The 26250-nt window shown below is 48.3% G+C and overlaps 1 protein-coding gene across 2 annotated transcripts; it reads right to left on the bottom strand.

The window, feature by feature from the left end:
- Positions 1 to 436: 436 nt before the first annotated feature.
- YPEL1 (yippee like 1) lies at positions 437 to 24814 on the bottom strand. Of its 2 annotated transcripts, XM_072723459.1 has the most exons (6): positions 24651 to 24802; positions 11083 to 11159; positions 4906 to 5188; positions 2566 to 2609; positions 1823 to 1931; positions 437 to 773 (listed from the first exon to the last, which is right to left on the bottom strand). In XM_072723459.1, exons 3-6 carry the CDS (start codon positions 5020 to 5022, stop codon positions 684 to 686), a joined length of 360 nt encoding a protein of 119 aa, XP_072579560.1. In that variant the 5' UTR covers positions 5023 to 5188; positions 11083 to 11159; positions 24651 to 24802; the 3' UTR covers positions 437 to 683. The 2 variants fall into 2 exon arrangements, with proteins under 2 accessions (XP_072579560.1, XP_072579559.1); XM_072723458.1 differs by lacking the exon at positions 11083 to 11159 and having other exon boundaries at positions 24651 to 24814.
- Between the last annotated feature and the right edge of the window lie 1436 nt (positions 24815 to 26250).

Here is a 26250-nt window from a genome sequence, read left to right as displayed (position 1 = left end):
ACGCTCTCGCTTTCTAGATAAGGAAGCTATTGGCTTAAATAAACAAGATGTTCCATCAGACATATTTCTCTATTTATAGCTTATCTAAAATGTGATCAATGGGGTCTTCTAGTTTTGAACAAGGCTTTAAAAAAAAAGGTCCCTTGGCTTTTCTTTTTTTTTTGACTTGACTGTTTCTGGAAGATTCCTACATGAGCACTATGCTTTCACAGCTCATCTGCAAGCAGAATAACCCATCTGTAGTTTCATGAATTAGAAAAAAAAAAGTGGCCTACAGTATCCTCACTCCAAAAGAGGGGAGTGAACTCGCTCTGAAAAGCCCTTAACCCTGTGGTCCATGGAAATTCCGTTTGGTTTTCTATCAGACATGAAAGAACGCAGCCAAACTCCATCTTAAAGGCATAGCTTAGAAGAAGGTATTAACTAGGCGGTTAAGTCATCAGTTGGTTAATTCTTTCTCTAGAACTTGAGAAGTTAGAAAAAGGTCACGGAAACATTTCAGAAACAGCCATGTACGTGAACAGGACGGAGGCTGGAGGGACACCTTACCACCGGATCGGCCGGGACCGGCCAGCCCGCAAAGTTCAAGTTCAAGAAATACTGTCATCCAGGATGCTCCTACGTCTCCGTTACATTTACAGTCTCTCACAAAATAGTATTCAGAAGAGAACAAAGTTTTCACTTTACTCCCAACCATTGTCTTTGATCATGTGGGCAAGCTCAATAATAAATTTTCCTTCCTTATATTTCTGACTGCTCTCAAAGGCATGTTCCTTGAAAAAGAAAAAAAGTAGAAAGAAGGTTTCAGGGCAGGATTGACTTCACTTTTTCAACTTCATTACACTCTTGGCAAAGAAAATAAGCCCACCACCACGTGTCACTGCCTTACAGGTGAACTCACGGGAAGGGTAGTGCCAGCTTGTTCCTGAGCGTCCACGTGCGCAGGGGAATCTGGGGGTAAGGAGGGGGAGCGAGGTACTCCCCGCAGGGGCTGTAGGTAGGAGGCAGGCGAAGGCAACTCTCCCGAGCACCCTGGGGACGGTTCCAGATGCCAGGGGGGGAGAAGGCCCGGGGATGGGCAGTGAGGGAGGAAGGGAATGGGGCCAGGGGCGGCGTGTAGGCCCCCTGAGCCCATCTCCACGCTGGCGGCCGAGTCTCCTCATGTGTGATAGGCAATAAGGCCAGAGGAACCACTGGGAATTCCAGAAAGAGGAAGCACGGGTGGCCCTGCCCGGGCCGATCAGCGCGGCTGCCGAGGGCCATTGCTCGAAGGCGGCCACCGCCCACACCCACGCGGCCAGGGCGCCAGGGACAAATCTGAGGTCAGCAGGAGGGGTGGGGACGAAGGGAGCAGGGCATGGGGTGGGGGCAGAAGCTGCCCTGGGGCTGAGCCCACTGTGGGGGTCGGCAGGGTGGGGGGGGGGCAGGCCTCGGTGGGGGTGGCAGCCACAGGGGGTCTGCCGTCGTCACTACCGCAGAGTAATGTCACCAGCCACCCTGGGCCCGGCCAGCCATGAGTGTCCCCCGCACGGGTGGGACACGGCCCCCATTCCAAGGGACCCTCAGAGGGCGCAGGTGTGCAGGGCAGGGTCTTGCGGCCTTCCCCGCCCCCATCCAGCCAGGCTGTCACCCCCCTGCCCCGGGGGTACCCAGGTGATGACATCATCTTTAATTGGCTCAAAAGAAATTCTATTTCAAGACACAGATTCTTTGAGGCTTCCAGTGGGAGGTCTTAACTCCTTTGCAAATTTTGTTTTCATCTGTAACGTGTTTGGTTACTGCAGTGAAGTCCGTGCGGTCGCCGCAGCAGCCAGGTACTCACGTATTTCCACCCGAGCGTGGTCTTGCAGTTTTCACAGTAGATGTCTGCGACCGCGTGCAGCCCAGTGAGAAGGACCCTCTCCTCCGCAGGCCCGCAGCCCACGTTCACCCTGCAGGGGAGGAGGGCAGCGCTGGGGACGCGCGGTTACAGCCACCGCCACCTCCAGCCCCGGTGGTTCTTCCTCCAGCTAACCGGTCACCACAGGCACCAGAGCTCAATCCCCTGCCTCCCCCGCCCCTGCCCACCCCCCCTCCATGAGAAGGAACAGGTGGATTTCCCCGCGGGCGGTGACCCCAGTTCTGCTGTGTGGAGCACAGTTAAAAATAACCACCCCCCCAGCCCCACAAATGGGTCAAGGCCACACCGCCTGCAAGAGCAGCCCTTCCCCGAAACCCTCGGACTGAGAGAGGAGAATTCCTTAAGATCATAAAAAAACACTGGCTCGGGGCAGCCCAGGGGAGCGGGGGAGGGGGGGTTGGCTCAGCGGTTTAGCCCCGCCTTCGGCCCGGGGTGTGATCCTGGAGACCCGGGTGTGTCTCTGCCTCTCTCTCTCTCTCTCTCTCTCTGTGTCTCTCATGAATAAAGAAAATCTTTAAAAAAAAACAAAAAATACTGGCTCATCCTAGTGCACCGGGGACTCTAGCCACACGCTCGGCTGAGTTGTTAAGCGCCCGAGCATGGAAGCAGTACGTGACCTGACCATGAACACAGCACGCCTCAAGGCCATTGGCAGCAGTACTCACACAGAATTGAAGAGGTAGGCTCGTCCCTGACTTCCCTGAAAAGACTGCAAAGAAGAAAAAGTTGTAACAGATTTATTGTGGCAAGATGAAAAGTTCTGCACTTGGCGATGAAGGTGGCAAGACCGTTTCAGGTCACGGAACCCAACGCGAGTAGAGGGGCCGCCTCGTGGAGCAGTTCTGAGCAGTGCTGGGGGGAGGGTGGGCAGTGACCACAGGCCTCGGGGACCCTGCACCCCACAAAGGATTTTCCTTTTAAGTGGCTTGCTGGCATTAGGAATATTACAGGGGCGCATGGATGGCCCAGTGGGTTAAGTGTCTGCCTTCGGCTCAGGTCGTGATCTCGGGGTCCTGGGACCTGCACCGGGCTCCCTGCTCCACGGCGAGTCTGCCTCTCCCTCTGTGATCTCTCTGGCTTACTCTCTCTCAAATATATAAATAAAATCTTTATTTTTGTAAAAAAAGAGATTTATGTATTTATTTATTCATGAGAGACACGCAGAGAGAGTCACAGACACAGGCAGAGGGAGAAGCAGGTTCCCTGCGGGGAGCCCAATGAAGGACTCGGTCCCCAAACCCGGGATCACGTCCTGAGCTGGAGGCAGGTGCTCGGCCCTGAGCCACCAGGCACCCCGGGGCACTTAGGTTCTCAGCAGGACTTTCATCCTGAGGCGCTCGGTTAAGGTCAGGGCGATTTCCACCTAGCAGGCCTCTGTTCTTCAGGTAATCAGAAAATAGCTTAATGGCTTTCAAGGCTCGTTCAAAGAAGCATCTGGAATCCCTTTCAGCCCACATCACGGATCCTCGTGGGCTCGCTTCAGAAGAAGACCGTGGAGGCGCCCAAGGCTGACACCTGCTCAGGGAGGTCACTGAGCCACATGGCTGCGTCCAGGGGCCCCGAGCGGCTGTGCCTGCCCGGACTCACGGCGCCGAGATGCCCACAGCCCGCCTCAGAAGGCAACGAAGAGAGCGGGTACCGAGAACGGCAAGGGAGCCCGGCAGCCGCAGGGGCGAGAAGCCCTGCCTGTGTCACCGAGTCCACTTTACATGATGAGCAGAAATGAGACAACCGTCACTATGATCTAGTCACAACCCAAGTGGAGGGGCGCCCAGGTGGCCCAGTGGTTTAGCTCCACCTTCAGCCCAGGGCCTGATCCTGGAGGCCCGGGATCGAGTCCCCATTGGGCTCCCTGCATGGAGCCTGCTTCTCCCTCTGCCTGTGTCTCTGCCTCTCTGTGTCTCTCATGAATAAATAAATAAATCTTTAAAAAAAAATAAAATATAGGGGATCCCTGGGTAGCTCAGCAGTTTGGCGCCTGCTTTTGGCCCAGGGCGTGATCCTGGAGTCCTGGGATCGAGTCCCATGTCAGGCTCCCTGCGTGGAGCCTGCTTCTCCCTTTGCCTCTCTCTCTCTCTCTCTCTCTCTCTCTCTGTGTGTCTCTCATGAGTGAGTAAATAAATAAATAGATAAATAAATAAATAAATCTTAAAAAAAACTAAAACCCAAGTGGTTAAGTGTTCTCCTGAGTAAAACAAGAAGCCAAAGCAGAGATTCCTGAAAAGGCACAACCTCCTGACAGACTTTGCTTCTGAAGGAGCGAGGGACCCACATAGCCCAGGAAGGCAGACCCGTGAGGATGGGAGGTTCGGGGGGAGGGGGGTCATGACCACCAGGGCAGGTGGGAGAGAACTGTCCCACTTTCCCGAGGGAATGCTCGCTCATCTACTGTGTTTGGATGGTCTTAGATGCTCATGGGAGGCTGAACACAGCCCCTCACATACCACCAAAAAGGACACAACTTAACAATCAGGAATCGGGCTGTTCTTTTCACTCCGCACAGGGTGCCCAGAGCCATTGGGTGGCCCGGTCCACAGCAGCCCTCCCAGGGGTTCTTCTGAATGATCTGATTTTCCCCCAAACCCCCATGATGGCCTGTTTTCTTCTTAGCCACTCTGAGCCTTTAACATTTTTTAATTTCCTCATTACCAAACTATTTCCACAGATTTTCTAGACTTCCTTGTATTTTTCTAGACTTCAGTGTGTCTTGGCTTTACGCTGGCCTTGCTGCTCTGACGAGTAACCTACTCACCTTGCTTTTTGTGGTCTTCTGTCCCGGCTGCCTAGTGCTCCAAAACCCACCTCTGTGCAAATACCACGCCCAACATCACACCGAGATCACGGTGCAGTCACACTCAGTCACACACAAAACTGTCATCAGCGCGGCCCAGAAGGCTCTAGACTTCTAGGACACAACCAACCCAGGAAGGTTAAATGTCCACCTACTAATTAGGTATGATCATCATTAAGCGGATGGTGTCATTTTCCAGACACAAACCACTTGCCTTGGAGATCAGCTCATCGTGGTTGGCCAGGTGGGCTCTGCAGTGGACACAGCTGTACGTTCGGTGACAGTTTGGCAGATAAGCTTGGAAAGTTTTGGATTTTGTCATCTTCACCATCTCGGCTGGGCACTCCTCGCTCAGCTCAGGGCTGGCCCTGGACGAGTTGCGGCTCTGCTGGATTCTCTGACAAAAGAAACACTGAAATATGCACGCAAGAGCCGTTGTTGTTCGGAGGGCGTGTGGCACGGTCCACACAGCTGGGCCGAGAGAAAAACGTCACAACCTGTCAACGAATCAAGACAAAGCGGTGGGTTATGGAGGGAACGAAATACTTCAAGGAGGCATATTTAGGATGTGTGGGTTTTGAGGAATAGGGCAGGGGGTGCAGAGCTAGAAGATCTAATTCTTTAATATTAGACATAAAAGAATCCTCCTCACTGTTCTACCATTCTCTTTTTTGTTCTTTTAAGATTTTACTTATTTATTCATGAGAGACACAGAGAAAGAGAGAGGCAGAGACACAGGCAGAGGGAGAAGCAGGCTCCCTGTGGGGAGCCTGATGAGAAACTCGATCCCAGGACTCCAGGATCATGACCTGAGCCGAAGGCAGATGCTCAACTGCTGAGCCACGCAGGTGCCCCTCCACCATTCTAATGGTAGTTGAGAGTGGCAAGTGGACTTCTTTCACATATAAATAATTTGAGAAAAACATCTGATTAAGTACATTTTATGCCACGTGTGGCTTCAGAAACAAAGAAAAAGCAGCCAACAAGCCTGCCACCTGAGTGAGGCCCCAGCAGTGCTGCATACATCTTGTCCCAGATCATGGAATTAGTGACTCAAAGCTCTATGACATTTATGAATATGTGTGATGGATCCAGTTTAATTAATCATTAAGAAGTTACATATCAATACAGAAATAAACACTTTATAGGGTCAAATGATTCTCAAAAAGGGCACCAAGATGACTCAGTGGGGGAAAGGTCAGACCTTTCAAAAAACAGTGCTGGTGCTGGGACAACCGGATTCCCACAGGCAAAAAATGAAGTGGGACCATTATTTAACACCATATACAGAAATTAACTAAACATGGATCAAATACCACAATGTAAGAATGAAAACTATAACCTCCTAGATGAAAACATAGGGGAAAGTGTTCCTGACATGGATGTGGCTCGATTTCCTGCAAATGACAACAAAGGCCCGACACAGAAGGTAAAGGGAGACAAAAGTGGGGCAGGGCACCTGCAGAATACCAAAGAAAGAGAAATAAAAATCTGAGAAGTATCCAGAAAGGGATACTTGCTTTCAACAGAGCAAGTTCCTAAGTAAGACAACAGAATCCAGAAGGCTGTCGGAAAAGGTACCTTTAAGATCCTGGAAGATATAATGGCTCTTCCAGAATTCTACATCCAGTGAAAATATCTATCAAGAACTCCGGAATGACATTTTCAGACAATTAAGTTTGACTTCAGTAAAATATCACTAAAGGAAGAGCAAGGATGTGCTCCAGACAAAAGCAAAACACCACTATGTAAATATCAGAGTAAAAAAACAGGAAGAGTGAGTAAAGAAGATGGTAAGTCCGTGGGTAAACAGGACAGCAGGATCTTGTAGCGCTTTAAAAAGATAGCACTGTGTGGGGCACCTGGGGTGGCTCTGTCGGTTGAGTGTCCAGTTCTTTTTTTTTTTTTTTTTTTTTTTAGTGTCCAATTCTTGATTTCCACTTAGGTGGAATCTCAGAGTTGTATGACTGAGCCCCACCTCAGACTCTGCACTGGACATGAAGCCAAATCTGCTTAAGATTCTCTCTCTCTCTCTCTCCTTCTGCCTTACCCTGAACCCTGAAAAACAAAAGATATGACTGTACTACATGACCACGATAACACAGCTTTGATGAAAAATTTCTGGAGTCCTTGTATGAGTCAAAAAAGTAGGTATAAGTATTGGTTAAGCTTCAGATTCTGGTAAAATAGTGTTGTTTTTATAGAAGTTTTATCAAAATCACAACAAAACCTAACTGTATAACTTCCAGAACTACAAAGGAGGGTATCAGTGAATGATAAAATGTCAGTCTAAAAGGAGGCAAGAGGGATCCCTGGGTGGTTCAGTGGTTTGGTGCCTGCCTTTTGCACAGGGCGTGATCCTGGAGTCCCGGGATCGAGTCCCACATCAGGCTCCCTGCATGGAGCCTGCTTCTCCCTCTACCCGTGTCTCTGCCTCTCTCTCTGTCTCTCATGAATGGATAAATAAAATCATTAAAAAAAATAAAATAAAAGGAGGTAAGAGGGGATCCCTGGGTGGCGCAGCGGTTTGGCGCCTGCCTTTGGCCCAGGGCGCGATCCTGGAGACCCGTGATTGAATCCCATGTCGGGCTCCCAGTGCATGGAGCCTGCTTCTCCCTCTGCCTGTGTCTCTCTCTCTCTCTCTCTGTGACTATCATAAATAAATAAATAAATAAATAAATAAATAAATAAATAAGGAGGAGGTAAGAAAGGGGGCCCCTGGCTGGCTCAGTTGGTGGAGCATGCATCTTTTGATCTCAGTGTTGTGAGTTCAAGCCCCATTTAGGCTTAGAGTTTACTTAAAAAAAAAAAAAAAAAGGCAAGAAAGGAGAGGAAAAGAAATAGGATATAAAGAAGAGGACAAAAAAAAAAAAATAAAGAAGAGGACAAAAAAAAAAAAAGATGCACAAAGGAAGGACAATTTAAGCCCAAATATATCAATGCTTATATTAATTATAAATGGACTAAATCCAAGAGTTTAAGGTTTCTGGATTGGACAGAAGACAAAATCCACCTAGATATAATCTACAGGAGACACACCTTAAAATAAAGACACAGAGTGGCTGAAAGAGAAGGCTAGAGGGATCCCTGGGTGGCGCAGCGGTTTGGCGCCTGCCTTTGGCCCAGGGTGCGATCCTGGAGACCCGGGATCGAATCCCACATCGGGCTCCCGGTGCATGGGGCCTGCTTCTCCCTCTGCCTGTGTCTCTGCCCCTCTCTCTCTGTGACTATCATAAATAAATAAAAATTAAAAAAAAAAATAAATGTTTAAAAAAAAAAAAAAAAAAGAGAAGGCTAGAAACCTGGGTGGTGGCAATACAGAATACGGTTTATAATTATTTGCTAAAAATGTATTTGTTTTATGTATTTCTTATATGTATGCAATTCACAATAAAGAAGTTAAAGTAGTAAAAAGATTGGGAATCTGGCTGGCTCAGTCTGTAGAACATGTGATTCTTGATGTTGAGGTTGTGGGCTTAAAGCCCATGTTGAACGTAGAGATTACTCTAAAAAAAAGAGTAATAAAAGGATAGAAAAAGATATAACATGCAAATAATAAAAGAATAATCACATAAATATATTAACATTTTCCTTAAATAATATTTATTTTTTTAAATTTTTTTTTTATTTATTTATGATAGTCACACACACACAGAGAGAGAGAGAGAGAGGCAGAGACATAGGCAGAGGGAGAAGCAGGCCCCATGCACCGGGAGCCTGACGTGGGATTCGATCCCGGGTCTCCAGGATCGCGCCCTGGGCCAAAGGCAGGCGCTAAACCGCTGCGCCACCCAGGGATCCCCCATTTTCCTTAAATAATATTTAAGAGAAGGCTTTACTAGATAGAAAAATGGCAGAGAGACAAATAGTAAGTGTAAATCTTACTACCTAATAATCAAAATATATAAATCAAATACTGACATAACTGCAAGGAGAAACAGATAAACCTTTAATCAGAATAAGGTTACTGGGGATGCTCAGCTGGCTCAGTTGGTAGAGCATGTGACTCTTGATCTCAGGGTCATGAGTTCAAGCCCCACATTGGGCATAAAGCTCAATTTAAAAAAAGAATAGGGGGATCCCTGGGTGGCTCAGCGGTTTTGTGCCTGCCTTTGGCCCAGGGTGCGATCTGGGAGTCCCGGGATCGAGTCCCACGTTGGGCTCCCTGCATGGAGCCTGCTTCTCCCTCTGCCTGTGTTTCTGCCTCTCTCTCTCTCTCTCTCTCTCTGTCTATCATGAATAAATAAAAATCTTAAAAAAAAAAGAATAGGATTACTGATTATAGCATATAAATAGGGTAGACATTACATATTTATCATAGACCTAAAATATAGCACATACAATATAAATATATTTTATTATGCCTTTCAGTGACTGATAGAATGCAAATGATTATAGGCAGAGAGGATGTGCACAATGTGATGAACAAATTGGACCTAGAAGACATTGAGAAAACTATATCTAAGAACTGCAGAATTCACATTCATTTAGAGCATGCAAACAGGGACGCCTGGGTGGCTCAGTGGTTGAGCATCTGCCTTTGGCTCAGGTTGTGATCCCGAGGTCCAGGATTGAACCCTGCATCGGGCTCCCTGTGGGGAGCCTGCTTCTCCCTCTGCCTGTGTCTCTGCTTCTCTGTGTCTCTCATGAATAGATAAATAAATCTTAAAAAAAAAAAAAGCACACAAACATTTACAAAAGCCAACCCTACAAGTCTCAACCAACTTCCAAGTATTGGAAATACAGTATATTCTCTGACCACAATACACTTAAGTTAGAAATCAATAAGAAAAAAAAAATCAATACGAAACCAAGAAAAAATATTCATATGCTTAGAAATTCAGAAATATACTTCTACACAAATAAATGGGAAGATAGTCTGTCCTTATGGATTTGAAGAATACTGTTAAAATTCTCATACTAGGGGATCCCTGGGTGGCACAGCGGTTTACCGCCTGCCTTTGGCCCAGGGCACGATCCTGGAGACCCAGGATCGAATCCCACGTCAGGCTCCCGGTGCATGGAGCTTGCTTCTCCCTCTGCTTATGTCTCTGCCCCCCCCCCCGCCCTCTCTCTCTCTCTCTCTGTGTGACTATCATAAATAAATAAAAAATAAAAAAAAATTCTCATACTAAAAAAATAATAATAAAATAAATAAATAAAATTCTCATACTACCTAAAGCAATCTATAGATTCAATGCAATCCCTAACAAAATACCAATGGCATTTTTTATAGAACAAAGAATCCTAAAATTTGTATAAAACCCAACAGACCCCAAATCGCCAAAGCAATCTTGAGAAAGAGGAACAAAGTTGGAGGTATCACAGCGCCTAATTTTAAACTGTACTACAAAGCTTTAGTAATCAAAGCGGTATGGTACTGGTGCAAAAACAATCAATGGAATGAACAGAGTCCAGAACAAAACTCCTACGGGTTCGGTCAATCAAGGACAAGAATATAGGGGGGCAAGAATATATGATGAGTCTCTTCAATAAAAGGTCTTGTCAACAGTGGTTAGCTATATGCAAAAGAATGAAACTGGACCCATCTTACATCATACACAAAAACAAATTCAAAATGGATTAAAGACTTGAATGTAAGACCCCAAACTGTCAAACTCAAAGAAACTATAGGCAGTAAGCTCTTTGATATCATTCTTAGCAATATGCTTCTTGGACCAGTCTCCTCAGACAAGGGCAACAGAAAATAAACGGGATTACAACAAACCAAAAAGTTTTTCCACAGCAGAAGAAACCATCAACAAAAGACCACCTATATAATGCGAGAATATACTTGCAAATCATACATCTGATAAGCAGTTAATATCCAAAATATACAAAGTACTTAACATAACTTTTTAAAAAAGATTTTATCTATTTATTTGACAGAGAGAGCGAGAGAGCGAGAAAGCACACAAACAGGGGGAAAAAGGCAGGGTAAAGCAGCCTCCCCGCTGAGCTGGGAGGACTTGATTCCAGGACCCTGGGATCATGACCCAAGCCAAAGGCTCAACCAACTGAGCCAAACAGATGCCCCAGGACTTAAAACACAACTTAAAAACAACCTGATTAAAAATGGACAGAGGGGGGTGCCTGGCTGGCTCCGTTGGTAGAATGTGTGACTCTTGATCTTGGGGTCATGGGTTTGAGCCCCACGATGGGTATGAAGCCTACTTAAAAATACATGGGCAAGGACACCTGGGTGGCTCAGTGGTTAAGCACCTGCCTTTGGCCCAGGGTGTGATCCTCTAGTCCCGGGATCGAGTCCCACATTGGGCTCCCTGCATGGAGCCTGCTTCTCTCTCTGCCTGTGTCTCTGCCTCTTTCTCTCTTGTGTCTCTCATGAGTAAATTAATAAAATCTGTAAAGAAAAATGGGCAGAGGACTTTACCAGACATTCTTCCAAAGAAGACATCCAGATGGTCAACAGACACATGAGAAGATGGCTGACTCAACATCACTCATCATCTGGGAAATACAGATCAAAACTACAATGAGCTATTACCTCACACCTGTTAGATCAGCTATTATCAAAGAGACAAAAAAATAACAAGCGTTGGCAAGGGTGTGGAGAAAAGGGAAGCGATGCCCAAGGGTCCATCGATAGATGAATAAAGATGTGGTACATATATATAACGGAATACTATGCAGTCATAAAAAAGAATGAAATCTTACCATCTCACCATGAAATCATACATGGATCAGCATCAACAGTACTGCACTAGGTGAAATAAGTCAGAGAAAGATAAATACCATACAATCTCGCTTGTATGTAGAATCTAAGCAAAAAATGAAAGGAAAAAAAAAAACAGAAACAGACTCACAGATACAGAAAACAAATGGTTGGTTACCAGAGGGGGCAGGGGTTGGGAGATGGGCAAAATAGGTAAAGGGGATTACAAGGTATGAACTTCTAGTTATAAAATAAAAGAAGTCACAGGGATATAATGTACCCATAGAGAATATGGTCAGTAACTTTGTAATAACTTTGTATGGGGACAGAGGATAACTAGATTTGTGGTGGGGATTGTTTCATAATGTATGAAACTATCCAATCAAGAAGATGTACAGCTGAAATTTTGTTTTAAAGATTTTATTCATTCATTCACAAGAGACAGAGAGAGAGAGAGGCAGAGACACAGGCAGAGGGAGAAGCAGGCTCCATGCAGGGAGCTTGACATGAGTCTCGATCCCAGGACTCCAGGATCACGCCCTGTGCCAAAGGCAGGTGCTTAACCACTGGGCCACCCAGGGATCCCTACAGCTGAAATTAATAGGATACTATCTGTCAATTATACTCTGATTTTTAAAAAAGCATAATCCGAAGAGAGAAAAGGAATGTACTTCTATATACCCATGGGTCTAAGAATAATGGAAATTAAAAGATATTTTTATTAATATTATTGTACAAAAAAAACAAAAAAATTATTGAATAATAAAATAATTACTTTCTAGTACTTAAAAGGAAATGTATAATCTTATAGGATATATATTAGAAAATATGACAGGTGGAATTAATGAGCTACACATCCTTTTTAAAAAAGATCTATTTAAGATTTTATTTATTTATTTTACAGAGAAAGAGAGCGCACAAGCACAAGCACAGAGTGTCAGAGGGAGAGGGAGAAGCAGGCTTGGGAGCCCGATGTGGGGCTGAGCAGCGAGTCCGATGTAAGGCTTGATCCCAGGACCTTGGATCATGACCTGAGCTGAAGGCAGATGCTTAACTGACTGAGCCACCCAGGCATCTTAAAGATTTTATTATTTATTCATTTATTTGGGAGAGAGAGCAAGAAAGAGAGCCCAAGTTGGGGGGAGGAGGAGCGGCAGGAGAGGGAGAAACAGATTCCAGGCTGAGCAGGGAGCCTGAGGTGGGGCTCGATCCCAGGACCCCGGAATCATAACCTGAGCCAAAGGCAGACACTTAACCGACCGGGCCACCCAGGCGCCCTTAAATATTCCTCTTTATTTTTAACGTTTACAGCAGCTTTATTCATAATAGCTGGAAACCAGAAACAAGCCAGATGTCCACCAATATGTGAACAGTTCAACAAACAGTGGTACGTCCATACCCTGGAGTACCACCCAGCTGTAAAAAGGAGCAAACTATTAACATACCCAACAACCTAAAGATTCCTTTAGGAATCTTCAGAGGCTTATGCTAAGTAAAAAGATAAAAATAAAAAAGCCAACCCCCAAAGGTGACGTACTACATTATTCCATTTATATAATATTCTTGAAGTGACAAAATCATGGAAATGGGGAACCGATTAGAGGATGCCAGGGTTAGGAAGTGGGCTGGAGGGCGGAGGAGCAAAGTGGGTGTGGATGCATAATGGCAACAAAGGGAATTTTGCTGGATGATTTTTTTTTAAGGTTGACTTTTTTTCCCCCAGAGATTTTTTTTTAATTTAAAATCTATTAATTAACATATATTATTAGTTTCAGAGACAGAGGTCAGTGATTCATCAGTGTTATATAACATGCAGTGCTCATCACATCAGGTGCCTTCCTCAATGCCCATCACCCAGTTACCCCTTCTCTCCCCACCTCCCCTCCAGCAATCCTCAGTTTGTTTCCTATGATTAAGAGTCTCTTAAAAAAAAAAAGTCTCTTACGGTTATTCTCTCTGATTTCATCTTGTTTTATTTTTTCCCCTCTTCCTCTGTGATCCTCTGTTATGTTTCTTAAATTCCACATGCAAGTGAGATCATATGATAATTGTGTTTCTCTGACTTATTTCACTTAGCATAACACCCTCTAGTTCCATCCATGTCATTGTAAATGGCAAGATTTCCTTTTTTGATGGCTGACTAGTATTCCATTGTGTGTGTATGTGTGTGTGTGTGTGTGTGTGTGTGTGTGTGTGTACGTACACACCACATCTTTTTTATCCATTCATCTCTGGATGGACATCTGGGCTCTTTCCATAGTTTGGCTATTGTGGACATTGCTGCTATAAACACTGGGGTGCAGGTTCCCCTTCAGATCACTACAGTTGTATTTTTGGGGTAAATAACTAGTAGTGCCATTGCTAAGTCATAGGGTAGTTCTATTTTCAACTTTTGAGGAACCTCCATACGGTTTTCCGGAGTGGCTGCACCAGCTTGCACTCCCACCAACAGTAAACACCCATCTTTAGAAGTTAAAAAAGTAACAGAGGAACAACCCAAAGAAAATATGAGGAAGTAAATCAACAGGAAAAAATGTAATGCAGCAGACAAGAAAAACATGGATATACAAAGAGGATCAACAGAGCCAAAAGTTTGTTCTTGGAAAAGACTAATAAAATTGATAAAGTTTTGTTCCACTGATTGGGGATAGAGGGGGAGAAGAGGGATATAAGTAATAACCTGGCAGAAATGGAAATGGGATATCACTTTCTTTGGATGAGATTTATGTGTAACAGGATGTTGTGATCAATTTAATATATTTTATTTTATTTTATTTTATTTTATTTTTTTTAAATTTTATTTATTTATGATAGTCACACACAGAGAGAGAGAGAGAGGCAGAGACACAGGCAGAGGGAGAAGCAGGCTCCTTGCACCGGGAGCCCGATGTCGGATTCGATCCCGGGTCTCCAGGATCGCGCCCTGGGCCAAAGACAGGCACTAAACCGCTGCGCCACCCAGGGATCCCCAATTTAATATATTTTAAAATGTAAACCACACAAATAAATTCCTGGAAGAAAGATAAATGAAAAAGAGGACTCAGGAAGAAACAGCAAATCTGAGTGATCTAAAAAACATTAAAGAAATGGGAATGAACCAGCTAGTTTAACCTGAACCAAACCTTTATCAGGGCAGTACAAAAATGAAATTCACTTTAATTTTCTTCTCATGCACCAAGATGCAAATACCCTAAATCACTTCACCAAACAAAATCTAATACTATTTTAAAAGAATAATAAAATACAATTAGGTTTACATTATCACAGGAATACAAAATCATTTAACGCTAGGAAATGTAGTTAATAAAATGTGCCGCCTATTATTCTTTCAATCTGTTTATCTCAATAGATGCAGAGAAACTATTTGACAAAATTTAACATCCATTCACAATTTTAACAACCTTCCATGCAGACTAAGAATAAAAGGGAACTTCCTTATCTGTTAAGAGACATCTATAAAAATGAAACTAACAACCCACAGTGAACATAATGCTTAACGATAAGACTCCGAAAACATTCTCTTTGAGAGCAGGAATGAATCTGGACACCACCGCCTTCCCGCAGCCCTAGAAGTACCAGCCATCTCAGCAAGGCAACAAGGCATTAAGATTAGAGTGGAAAACAGACACTTATATACAACAGTGTAACAACCCAAAGTATCTGAGAATAAATTCAGAGACCTGAAACACCTCTACAGAGAAGAGTGTAAAATTCTGAAAGACAATGAGGAATACCTGAATAAATGGAGACGTACCAAGATCAGGACCGGAAGACACTGTAAACATGTGAATTCTTCCCAAAGTAATTTTTAATTTTTTAATTTCATTTATTTGTTTTTAAATATTTTTATTTATGAAAGCAAGCAGGGCGAGAGGCAGAGGGAGATGGGAGGTAGTGGGGGGGGGAGGGAGAGGGAGAGGGAGAGGGAGAGAGAGAGAAAGAGAATCTCAAGTAGACTCCATGCTGAGCATGGAGCCCAAAGTGGGATTGATCCCATAACCCAGAGATCATGGTCTGAGCCAAAACCAAGAGTTGGATGCTTAACCAAATGAGCCACTCGAGTGCCCCTAAATTTTATTTAAGTAATTTCTACACTCAACATGAGGCTCAAACTTGTTACCTCGAGATCAAGAGGAGAGCACTCTACTGCCTGAGCCAGCCAGGCGTTCCCCCAAAGTAATTTTTAAATTAAACGTAATTCAAACAAAATCCAGAAAGATGGGGATCCCTGGGTGGCGCAGCGGTTTGGTGCCTGCCTTTGGCCCAGGGTGCGATCCTGGAGACCCGGGATCGAATCCCAGGTTGGGCTCCCGGTGCATGGAGCCTGCTTCTCCCTCTGCCTGTGTCTCTGCTTCTCTCTCTATCTCTCTGTGACTATCATAAATAAATAAAAATTAAAAAAAAATTAAAAAAAAATCCAGAAAGATGTATTGGGGTGTGTGTGTGTGTGTGTGTGTGTGTGTGTACGCACGCATACGCAAGTCAGGGAGCCAGTGAGAGGCAGAGGATTGGATTCTCAAACTTATCCTGGAAGTGTCTACTTCCAGGAGGGACAAATTTTCCTCAACCCTCTGGGGGTCCCTGGCTGGGTCTGAAAACTAAATTGGCCAAGACAGATTAGCAGCAGCAGGACACACAGATTTTACTAAACGTTTACGTGTCCCTGGGGCCTTCACTAGAGAATGAAGACCCAAAGCAGCAGCAGCAGAGCAGGAAGCTTTCCTACCCTTTAGACAAAGACACTGTGAAGAACGGACAAGGTAGAGGGCTTTGGCCTAGGGGGCAGTCAGTCCATGGTGAAGAAGTAACTAGAAAGACAGGGCAGGTTTAACAAGGTTTGTGCAGAATTCTTGGCTCCAGACTCCCTGTCTCTGGTGCTCCCTCCTCCTGGTGTCTGAAGACCTGTGGCAGGAAGCGGGGGCAATGGGGAGGTCAGAGTGGCCCTCCTCTGTCATCTTCTCAACTGCCTCCACCTTAAGGTATGCAATATGCCATGGTGACATCTTTTAGGGTGGTACGTCCTGAGGCCCTTTGCATCAAAGGTCAAAACTCGTGAGGACGCTCTTGGAGAGCGCCAAGGAAGCGTGTGCTCTACCCAAGTCCTGCCATTTGCCACTGGCATTGAGACAGAGCGGTGCTGGCACGGGACAGGGACACATGGTGACGGGACCTGAAAGAGACCAGAAACAGGCCTATGCAGAGACGGACACCAGAGCCAGCTCACTGGGAAGGAGAGGCTCCCCAAAATGGGGCTGGATGTTAGAGACGCCCAACGGTAGGACAAGAAAAAGCTGGATCCTATTTTATACCATAAACAAAAACTAATGGTTCATCCCATTTCCCGACAGAGAAAATGAGCTAGTGAGAATATTGCGGAGGAAGATTCCCTATAAGGGACACCGTCCCCATCCCCCACCCGCCCTGTCTACACATCCATCCTCCAAAATGAAGCCGTTTCTTTCCCCACTAAAGGTCTTCTCAACCAAGTAGTAAGGGACTTCTAAAGAAGTCTGAGTATATTAGACAGTCCCCATCAGGGATTCCCAAAATCTTTACCTTTCTTTTTTTTTTTTCTTTTAAGATTTTATTTATTTATTTGTTAGAGACACAGAGAGAGAGAGGCAGAGACACAGGCAGGGGGAGAAGCAGGCGCCATGCAGGGAGTCCGACATGGGACTAAGCTTAGCTGATGTGTGGGATGAGAAATCAGGTCTATATTCTGAGCAAGTCCTTGTCTGGTCATCTCAGGATATTGTATACTTCTAAAAGTCATGCAGTAAAAGAAAAAAATATATATATATATATTATGCCCACAGGGACTCCAGGATCATGCCCCGGGCCGCAGGGCTGCCCCGAACCCTAACCTTTTAAGCCACTGCGTGAAGCCCACTGCGTTTCACCAGGGATTCTCTGTTGCCCCAAGCTGCTGGGCACTCTATGAAGTTGGACCCTGGCGCCCCTCCCATGCTGAGGGAGGTCGTGGAGGCAGCTCCTGAGGATGAGGGTCCGTTCGGGTGATCCCCACGGCAGGCCCCCACTTCCCAGCCCGCGTCCCACGCTGGCCGGGCAGAAGTCGCAATGCACATGTGTCCCCTGCCCCCGATCAGGGACAGCCCAGAAGGAAGCAAGGAACCTTGCCTGACTTTTTTTTTTTTTTTAAACGGGGTCCACCCTTGAACTCCCAACCCTGAGATCGAGAGTCCCATGCTCCCCTGGCTGAGTGAACTAGCCTCGGAACAGGTGATCCCGGGGCGCCTGGCTGGCTCGGGCGGCAGGGCATGGGACTCTTGATCTCCGGGTTGTGAGTTCGGGCCCTGCGCCGGGTGTTCAGATTACTTTAAAAGAGTGATTTCACGGGCCGCCTGGGTGGCTCAGCGGTTGAGCATCTGCTTTTGGCTCAGCGTGTGATCCTGGGATCCTGGGATCTTGGGATCGAGTGCCGCATCGGGCTCCCTGCATGGAGACTGCTTCTCCCTCTGCCTGTGTCTCTGCCTCTGTCTCTCACGAATAAATAAATAAAATCTTTAAAAAAAAAAAAAGTGAGGGGATCCCTGGGTGGCTCAGCGGTTTAGTGCCTGTCTTCGGCCCAAGGTGTGATCCTGAGGTCCCAGGATCGAGTGCCGCGTTGGGCTCCCTGCATGGAGCCTGCTTCTCCCTCTGCCTGTGTCTCTGCCTCTCTGTGTGTGTGTGTGTGTCTCTCAGGAAAAAATAAAACATTTAAAAAAATAAAAAATTAAAAAAAGTGATTTCACTTTTATTCATAATAAGAATGGGGTACACCTCTCAGTTTTAGCTTGCACACAATTCTCTTTGTATGGGAAAAGGCCTTTCAGAGTGGCAACCTACCAAGGACTTTGGTTTTGAATTGCTCAGTGGCACGGATGCAGGCCCTTCCACCTCCTCAGGTGGCCCTTGCACCCCACCCCCCCAGTGTCCTCAGCCTGAGATGCCACCAGCATCCAGAAGGCCCTGCTTGTGGGCTCCTGGCACCTCTACCGAGCCTCATCTGTGCTCAGCCCTCATGGGCAACCTTTTGAAGGGTGCCTCCTGCACACATGTCTCACCATCTCTGTCCTGACCTCCTCGCCTGTCACCACCCCGCCAAGGGGTTCCTGGCAGAGCCACGGCCAGGCCTGGATTCGTGGTCACTGAGAAGAGTGTCATGTTGTGTTTTCACTAGGCTTTTGAACTGGATATCCAGGGACACCTGGGTGGCTCAGGGGTTGAGCACCTGACTTCAGCTCAGGTCGTGATCCCGGAGTCCCGGGATTGAGTCCCACATTGGGCTCCCTGCATGGAGCCTGCTTCTCCCTCTGCCTGTGTCTCTGCCTCTCTCTGTGTCTCTCATGAATAAATAAAATCTTAATAAAAAAAAAAAAAAAACCCAAACACCACTGGGTATCCACTGTGGCGTTGGTGAAATCATGGCCAAGTTTTCAGGCAACCAGTGTGCAAAATAGGCTTTTACAACAAAATCTACTGGTAAGTTAGGGCCTGCTCTGAAGTAATTGAAAGGCAAGTGGATCCAGTGAATCATGTTTACTACAGGACATCATCTTTCCCCTGGGTTTGGAGGGCAGCAACCATCCCCCTGCACCCCAGAAAATATTACTGGTGAGGTAATTTTTTGGAGTGAAAACAGTATTCTGGATTCCAGAAATTTCTCTCCTAAAATAAACATGCACAATTATTTTAAGAGAACGTGAATCAGGCCCATGTCCATATGGTGCTGTTACCACACTTGTAAAGACAAAAACATTGAGAAATAAAGCCCCAAGCGAGCAGCTCTTACATTTCCCGGATGGAGTGGAGGCTGCCCGCAGGCTCTCTTCCCCGCACCCCAGGGACACCCGTTCCCTCTGCTCCCCATGCCACCCCGTCACCTCCCCGCACCGCCACTACCTGCAGGTAGGCTCCAGGCCCAGCCTCCTCTTCCCCTGAAGGAGGGAGGCACCAGGCACACAAAGCGTTCAGCCAGAGTTCACGGCAAAGGTGGAACCCCAGGTGGGTGCTCCGGCAGGAACATCCACATCCTCCGAGGAAGAGGGGGTGCAGTGGCTCTGCAGGGAAACCCCCCCCAACCCCAGGCCAGGCCAGCGCTATTCTAAGCCGCTGACCCCATGAGAACCAAATGAACTGGCTGCAACCCTAAGAGGTGGGGCTTCTTATTAATCCCACTGTGCAGACATGGAAACCGAGGCCCAGAGAGGTTACCCAATCCTCTAAGGTTGCATGGCTAGTAAAGCTGTGGATTCAAAGCCAGAGTCTACACCCTGGACCACGGTGTCTGCAGACACATGAACCAGTGTGAACTTCACTCCCTGATGCAAATTAAAGGCAGTCTGGTAGGTCTTACAACCTAGCAGGTGGGCAGAGATCTTTAAAAAGTGGCTATCGGGGATCCCTGGGTGGCTCAGAGGTTTGCCGCCTGCCTTTGGCCCAGGGCGCGATCCTGGAGTCCTGGGATCGAGTCCCACGTCTGGCTCCCAGCGTGGAGCCTGCTTCTCCCTCTGCCTGTGTCTCTGCCTCTCTCTCTCCCTCTCTGTATATCATGAATAAATAAATAAATCTTTAAAAATAAATAAATATAAATAAAAATAAAAAGTGGCTATCACCACCGGGGTGGGCTGGCTGACACGTAGCCATCTGGTGGTGCCTCTCAGCGCTCCTTGGGTGCACACCCCTGGACCCAGGGCCTGGGGCCCATCTCAGGCATTCACCTCTGGACCAGCGTGCACAGGTGCAGGGAACTGGACATTGCCAATAACCACAACCTATTAGAAACCATCTTGGGCAGCAGCCCCGGTGGCTCAGCGGGTTGGTGCCGCCTTCAGCCCAGGGTGGGATCCTGGAGCCCCGGGATCGAGTCCCTCGTTGGGCTCCCTGCATGGAGCCTGCTTCTCTCTCTGCCTGTGTCTCTGCCTCTCTCTCTCTCTCTGTCTCTAATGAATAAATGAATAAAATCTTTAAAAAAAAGAAAGGAAAAAAAGAAACCATCTCAAGTCTGAGCAAAGGAGACTGGCGTTGCCCTGATAGACTTGGATCAGAAACACTTCCAAGGTGGGACCTCAGCCGGGGACCAGGGGAAGGGGCTTCCTTTTCTCTTCTGCTTTTTGGTAGCTTTAGGTTTTTGATACGGAAGGAATGTACTGACTGTGCACACACACACGCACACAGCATGACACGGGAAGGCCTGGAAGGCCTCGCGTCAGAGGGCAAAGGCTGGGGCCTAATTTGCCGTTGGCAGAACCAGCTTCCCTCATGCACACAGTCCGCCTTCTTACTGGAATTACAGGATCAAACACTCTTCTCCACATCTCAGGAACTGCAGGTTTGGTGCTCAGCCGACCCTCCCAGAGTGACAAGAGGATTCCTCAGTCCTGCCGCCCACCGGCTGCCCCAGATGAAGCCCCCCTCCCCGTGGCTGCCTACCCTGCCTCGCGGGCATCTGCCCTCCACGCCCCAGGCCTCGTCTCTCCCCCCTCCTGCCTCGGGTCCTGCCTCCACCGTCTGTCTCCCGTGAGACTAATGAGTAATGTGTTTGCACTGAGCCTCCTTTCCCAACGACCTGTAATGCGTTCTCTTTTATTTCTCCCACTAAGTAACAAAGCTCCCCAGAGTCGGGGCCTTGGGACACTTCCTGGCACAGGTTACTAGCTTGCGTGCTATTGACAGAGCGACAGACCAAGGCCCTACACGCCACTGCCCTTCTCACTTGAAAGGGTGGGCCCAGACCCAGAAGGCTGATGGGAGCAGGGGGACAGAAGGTGGGAACCTTAACCTAGAATGATTTCATCACAGGCTAAAAAGAACATAATCAAACATTTGAAGCCCTGTGCTGGGGCAAGAGAAGGAAAAACCAGAGATGCAAGGAGCAATCAGGAGGGGGCCAGTGCCCAGGGGTGAGGGGGCCAATGCTGGGAAGCCAGGTGCGCCACGAGGGAGCCAGTAGGCGAGGCCTGGCGAGAGACAGAGTGCCGGGGTGCAGAGGACAAAGCTGCGAGAGGGCCTGACTCAAAACCTGTTCCTCATCTCTGGAGGCTGCGGAACCTCAGGCAAGCTGTTGCCTTATCTGTAAAATGTGGGTAAACTGCAATTCACAAGGTGGTCCAGACAATGATGCGAGAGGCCATGGCACTGTTACAACAGGACGGAGGGTTGGCAAGCACATCTCCACGCCTCACAGGCCCCACCAGGGATCCTGGCCCTGGGTCTGAGGCCCTTCAGGGGCCACATCAAGGGCCCCTTCCCTGGGTGTGGACGGTGGGATGGCTCCAGGATTTCCAGTTTACTATCACCAGCACACAGCTTGTCAGAGGGACCCCAGGGTCTCTATCACGGGAGGAATGGTGATTTCTTTCCTGAATCCAATTCACACTGTCCTCCCCAGAACCCTTAGCCCTCCAGGTTTTGGTTGTTCAGCATGTCCTCCAACGTCCCCCAAAATCTCCTGTCAAAATTTCCACTCCTTAGAGGTCTTGCTGATTAGCAGACCTCACTACTCTTCTACAAATGCAAAACCAAAGGAACCACAAGTGAAGAGCATCAGAGAACGGTTTGAAAGCAGGAGGATTTCTGTTGCTCTTTTTATTTTTCAAAATTTTCATACTTTCGGGCAGCCCGGGTGGCTCAGCGGTTTAGCGCCGCCTTCAGCCCAGGGCATGATCCTGGAGTCCCAGGATCGAGTCCCACATCGGGCTCCCTGCATGGAGCCTGCTTCTTCCTCTGCCTGTGTCTCTGCTTTTCTTTCTCTCTGTCTCTCATGAATAAATAAACAAAATCTTTGAAAAAAAATTTTTTTCATACTTTCTACAAATGCAGGTTAAGTTGCTACTGAAGTTACGTCAGGTGCCTAGCTCTAACAGGACACATGGAAAAGGCAAAATCAAAGGCCCAGCAAGTAGAGAACAGATGTCATTCTGCAGTCCGTCGCGCCCTCATAAATTAAAGGGATAGCAATAAATAGGCAAAGTAGGCTGACTACTAGCTTAGTTAACAACAGGGCTTTCCTGGTTTCTTTGTTTGAATCAGGGCTCCAAGGTTAACAGGATCTGTGTTATTCCAGTTTAGCAAAGTAGCTTCCTGAAATACCAATTTTATATCTTCCTGGCATTAAATCCACCCAGGCAGATTCTACTGGCAATTTGACCTCAGCATTTCAGGCATTCCCAGCAGCTGAGGATTGGTTTTGCCAGCTCCGCACGTCAGAACAGCCCCGTGAGGCTGAAGTGGTTATATGTGCTACCGAATAACTAATACGGCTTCTGCATATTCTAAACTAGTTTCCATTTATCAGTCTCCCAGAGGAAAAACAGACGTTAAAACTCTATGGCAGGGATCCCTGGGTGGCTCAGTGGTTGAGCGTCTGCCTTCAGCCCAGGGTGTGATCCTGGGGTCCTAGGATCGAGTCCCCCGTTGGGCTCCCTGCATGGAGCCTGTTTCTCCCTCTGCCTGTGTCTCTGCCTCTCTCTCTCTCTGTGTCTCTCATGAATAAATAAATAAATAAAATCTTTAAAAAAGAAAAAAAAATATGGCAGCCCCTCACCCTCTCCACGGTCACCCCCGCCCCTTGAAACTGGGTCTTCGTGAAACTTAGGGACAACAGGGAAGAATCAAGAACAGACTTTATAGGAACACTGCTTCCAGCTAAAGAGTTTTACACATTTCAGTGCTTCAAAGATGGTAAGGTTTAACGTCTGGATTTCAGCTACAAGAATATCTCCATGTCGGTTGTTCATTTTGGCAAACGCACCATGGCAATGTGCGACAGTAACAATGGGCAACGCTGGGCGTGGGGCATGTTGGGACTGTCTGTACTATCTTTGCAACTTTCATGGAAACCTAAAGTTATTCCAAAACAAGAAGTTCGTTTAAAGAGTGAAGGCTATTGAGGCGCCTGGCTGGCTCCGTCAGTGCAGCATGCGACTCTTATCTCGGGTCGTTTAAGCCCCATGTCCGGTATAGAGATTACTTAAACATGAAATCTTTGCAAAAAGGAAAAAAAAAAGGCAAAGGCTATTGCTCCGATTGGTAATTAAGATTATTTGGTTATTTATTTTTTTTCTTAAGGGTCCAGTAGAGGCCAGACCCTGTGCTGCAGGTCTGTGGCAGAACAGGACTTTGCTCTGGTCCTATCTCTGAGCGGTTCCTGCAAGTAGAAGACACTTTAACCCTGTGAGATGCAAGGGGAGGGAGCATAAGGTCCAGGAGAGCCTCAGTATCCACATTCCTCAATTGTGCCACTACTGTCACCCTCGAGCCCCGGGGCCAGGGGTGGGGGGGATCCCGTGCACGGTTACAAAACTCAACCACCCCAGACTCCAGCACAGCTCCCGGTGTGGAGCAAGGCCTCAGCAAACCCTTGTCACGTCTACTAGAAGGGAGCAGAGGCTAGAGGGTGCACAGGTGTGGGTGAGGGGCTCAGGTGAAGCACCTGAAAGAGTTATCTAGAGACGGAAGCCTCCTGGAGAGGCTTGGGTAGGAGCTTAGGAGCGAGGTGGGTGGAAAGAATAACATTCTCAGCAAAGGAAACAACAGGTTAAAGTGTATGCTCTGGCTAGAAAAAGGAAGAAGAAATGCAACTGGACAAAAAAGCCTGGGGGTGGGGAAACTGAGGTCTGCCAAAGCCATTATCTCTCCAGCACGAAATTACAGCCTTTTTTTTTTTTTTTTTTCCATCCTAGAACTCGGCACATTATCTGGACATCAAAGATGTCAATCAGAGGCAGGCCTGGGGGAGGGGGACCCTACTTAACAGGTTTCCCAAGCTAAGGCTTCTGCAAGCTGTGCTTTAATAAAAGCCCAGCGCCGCAAGCAGGGAACTGATACGGAAGACCATTCATTTTAGTCACGACCTTTAAGTGGGCAACTTGAAAACATCCCCCCACCTTTTAATAGACATTCCTGGGAGCCCTCTTTTGTCCTCATTTCCCTCCCCGGTCCCAACATTCTTTTTTTTTTTTTTTTTTAAGAAGAGGAAAGCCTATTATCAGGCATCTCGTTCATTCTCTCGGTAGATTTTTCTCGTGGCTGAAGTAGGGAGGAGGCCGGCAAGGGAGGGAAGAAAGCGGGCAAAACCCCAGATTAGGCGTCGAGGTCCGCTCCACCCCGGGGGGAGCCAGATAACGACACATCGAGAAACCGAACCAGAACAAACACGTCCACAGGTGCGGCCCGCTCGCGCCCCGCCCGCCGGCCCAACAGGTGCCCCGGGCCCCGCCCGCAGCCGCGGGAGCCTCGGGCCGCGGGGGCAGCCGCCCGCGCAGGTCAGGCCCGCCCGTACTCACGGCCGCTCGGCGGTCCGCGCCCCGGCCCGCAGCGCCCATCCGGCCCGGGCCCCGGTCAGCGCGGGCTCGGCTCTCAGGCGGCGCCGGCGCGGCCCGGGACGCGCTGCGGCCGTTGGCGCCTCCGCAGGGCGCGAGGCATCCTCCCGCCGCCGCCCCGCGGGCCGCCTGCCCTTTGTTTTGGAGCCGCGGCCCGGCCGCGCCGCCGTTAACGGCCTCGGAACGCGGCGCCGGCCAATCAGCGCGCCGCCCCGCCCCGCCCCCGCCCGCGCCCCGCCCGCGCCCCGCCCGCGCCCCGCCCCGCGCCCCGCCCCGCCCGCGCGCGCCCGCCCCGCGCGCTGCGCGCCCGGGAGCTCCACCGGCTCGCGCTCCGCCGGGCTGGGCGGGGGCGCACGTGCCGCGGGGCGCGCCGCGCTCCCATTGGCCGGCCTGCCGCGCGCGGCCTCGGAGCCGACCTATGAGGGCTGGAGGGCGGGGGGCGGGGCCTCGAGGGGCGGGGCGGGCTCGACGAGGATCGCGGTGCGCAAGCGCGGGCGGGCCAGGGCTGGGGGAGCCGCGGGTCACTCTCTCTCCCCGCGCGCGTGGATCGGCCGAACGACCGAGGTCCTGCGCGGGACCCGGGCATCGGGCTGTCCTCTGCGCCAGAATCCCCACCTCAGGGACGCGCGGTGGCTCAGCGCTTTGGCGCCTGTCTCCGGCCCAGGGCGTGATCCTGGAGTCCCGAGATCGAGTCCCGCGTCGGGCTCCCACATGGAGGAGACTGCTTCTCCCTCTGCCTGTGTCTCTGCCTCTCTCTCTGTGTCTCTCATGAATAAATAAATAAAATCTTAAAAAAAAATCCCCACGTCGGACTTAGGGCGGCCCTCCCCCGCCCTGGGCAGCGCCCCCCCCCCCCGATCCTGACACCCGCACTCTGTTCCCCACGGCTCTCGTGTCATTATTTTGTTGGCTCCCACACCTTTCCTCTATGTTTTAAAAACCATAGTATTGAAGTCACAATGTGTTTAACATTTTTATACATGTTAGCATCCTTTAGATCTTGTTTCTTTTTTGCATTACAGTGTATCTGTGAAGATCTGTCCGTGTCTTTGGAGGAGCGCTTGATTTATTACTGTGCTTATAAGGTCTCTGGATCCTGTCCGTTTGGCCAAACCTAGCCATTCTCCTGGCAATGTCTCCAGCTCCCCTCCTTTTACAAACCTGGCTGCAGGCTGGGACCTCATGATCCTTTTTCTTTTAAGATTTTATTTATTTATTCATGAGAGAGACACAGAGAGAGGCAGAGACACAGGCAGAGGGAGAAGCAGGCTCCATGCAGGGAGCCCGAAGTGGAACTCGATCCCGATCCCGGGTCCGCAGGATCACACCCTGGGCCAAAGGAGGCACTAAGCCGCTGAGCCACCCAGGGATCCCCCCTCATGATCCTCTTTTAAGATGTGTTTCACAGAGGAGTGTTAACCATCTTCATTGATGGTTAACCCTTTCAGATCTTCAGTTTCTAACTTTCAGGTGTTCAATTTCCAACCCGGGTAGGGGTGTTCCTTTCTCACAAATTCTCAAGATTCCTTAGATTGTCTTAAATATTAAGCTTTTGTTGTTTCTG

Source organism: Vulpes vulpes, chromosome 10 (assembly GCF_048418805.1).
Source record: "Vulpes vulpes isolate BD-2025 chromosome 10, VulVul3, whole genome shotgun sequence".
Taxonomy (NCBI): Eukaryota; Metazoa; Chordata; class Mammalia; order Carnivora; family Canidae; genus Vulpes; species Vulpes vulpes.
The sequence above is the reverse complement of the archived record's forward strand: the minus strand, read 5'-3'. Positions and strand labels throughout refer to the sequence as shown.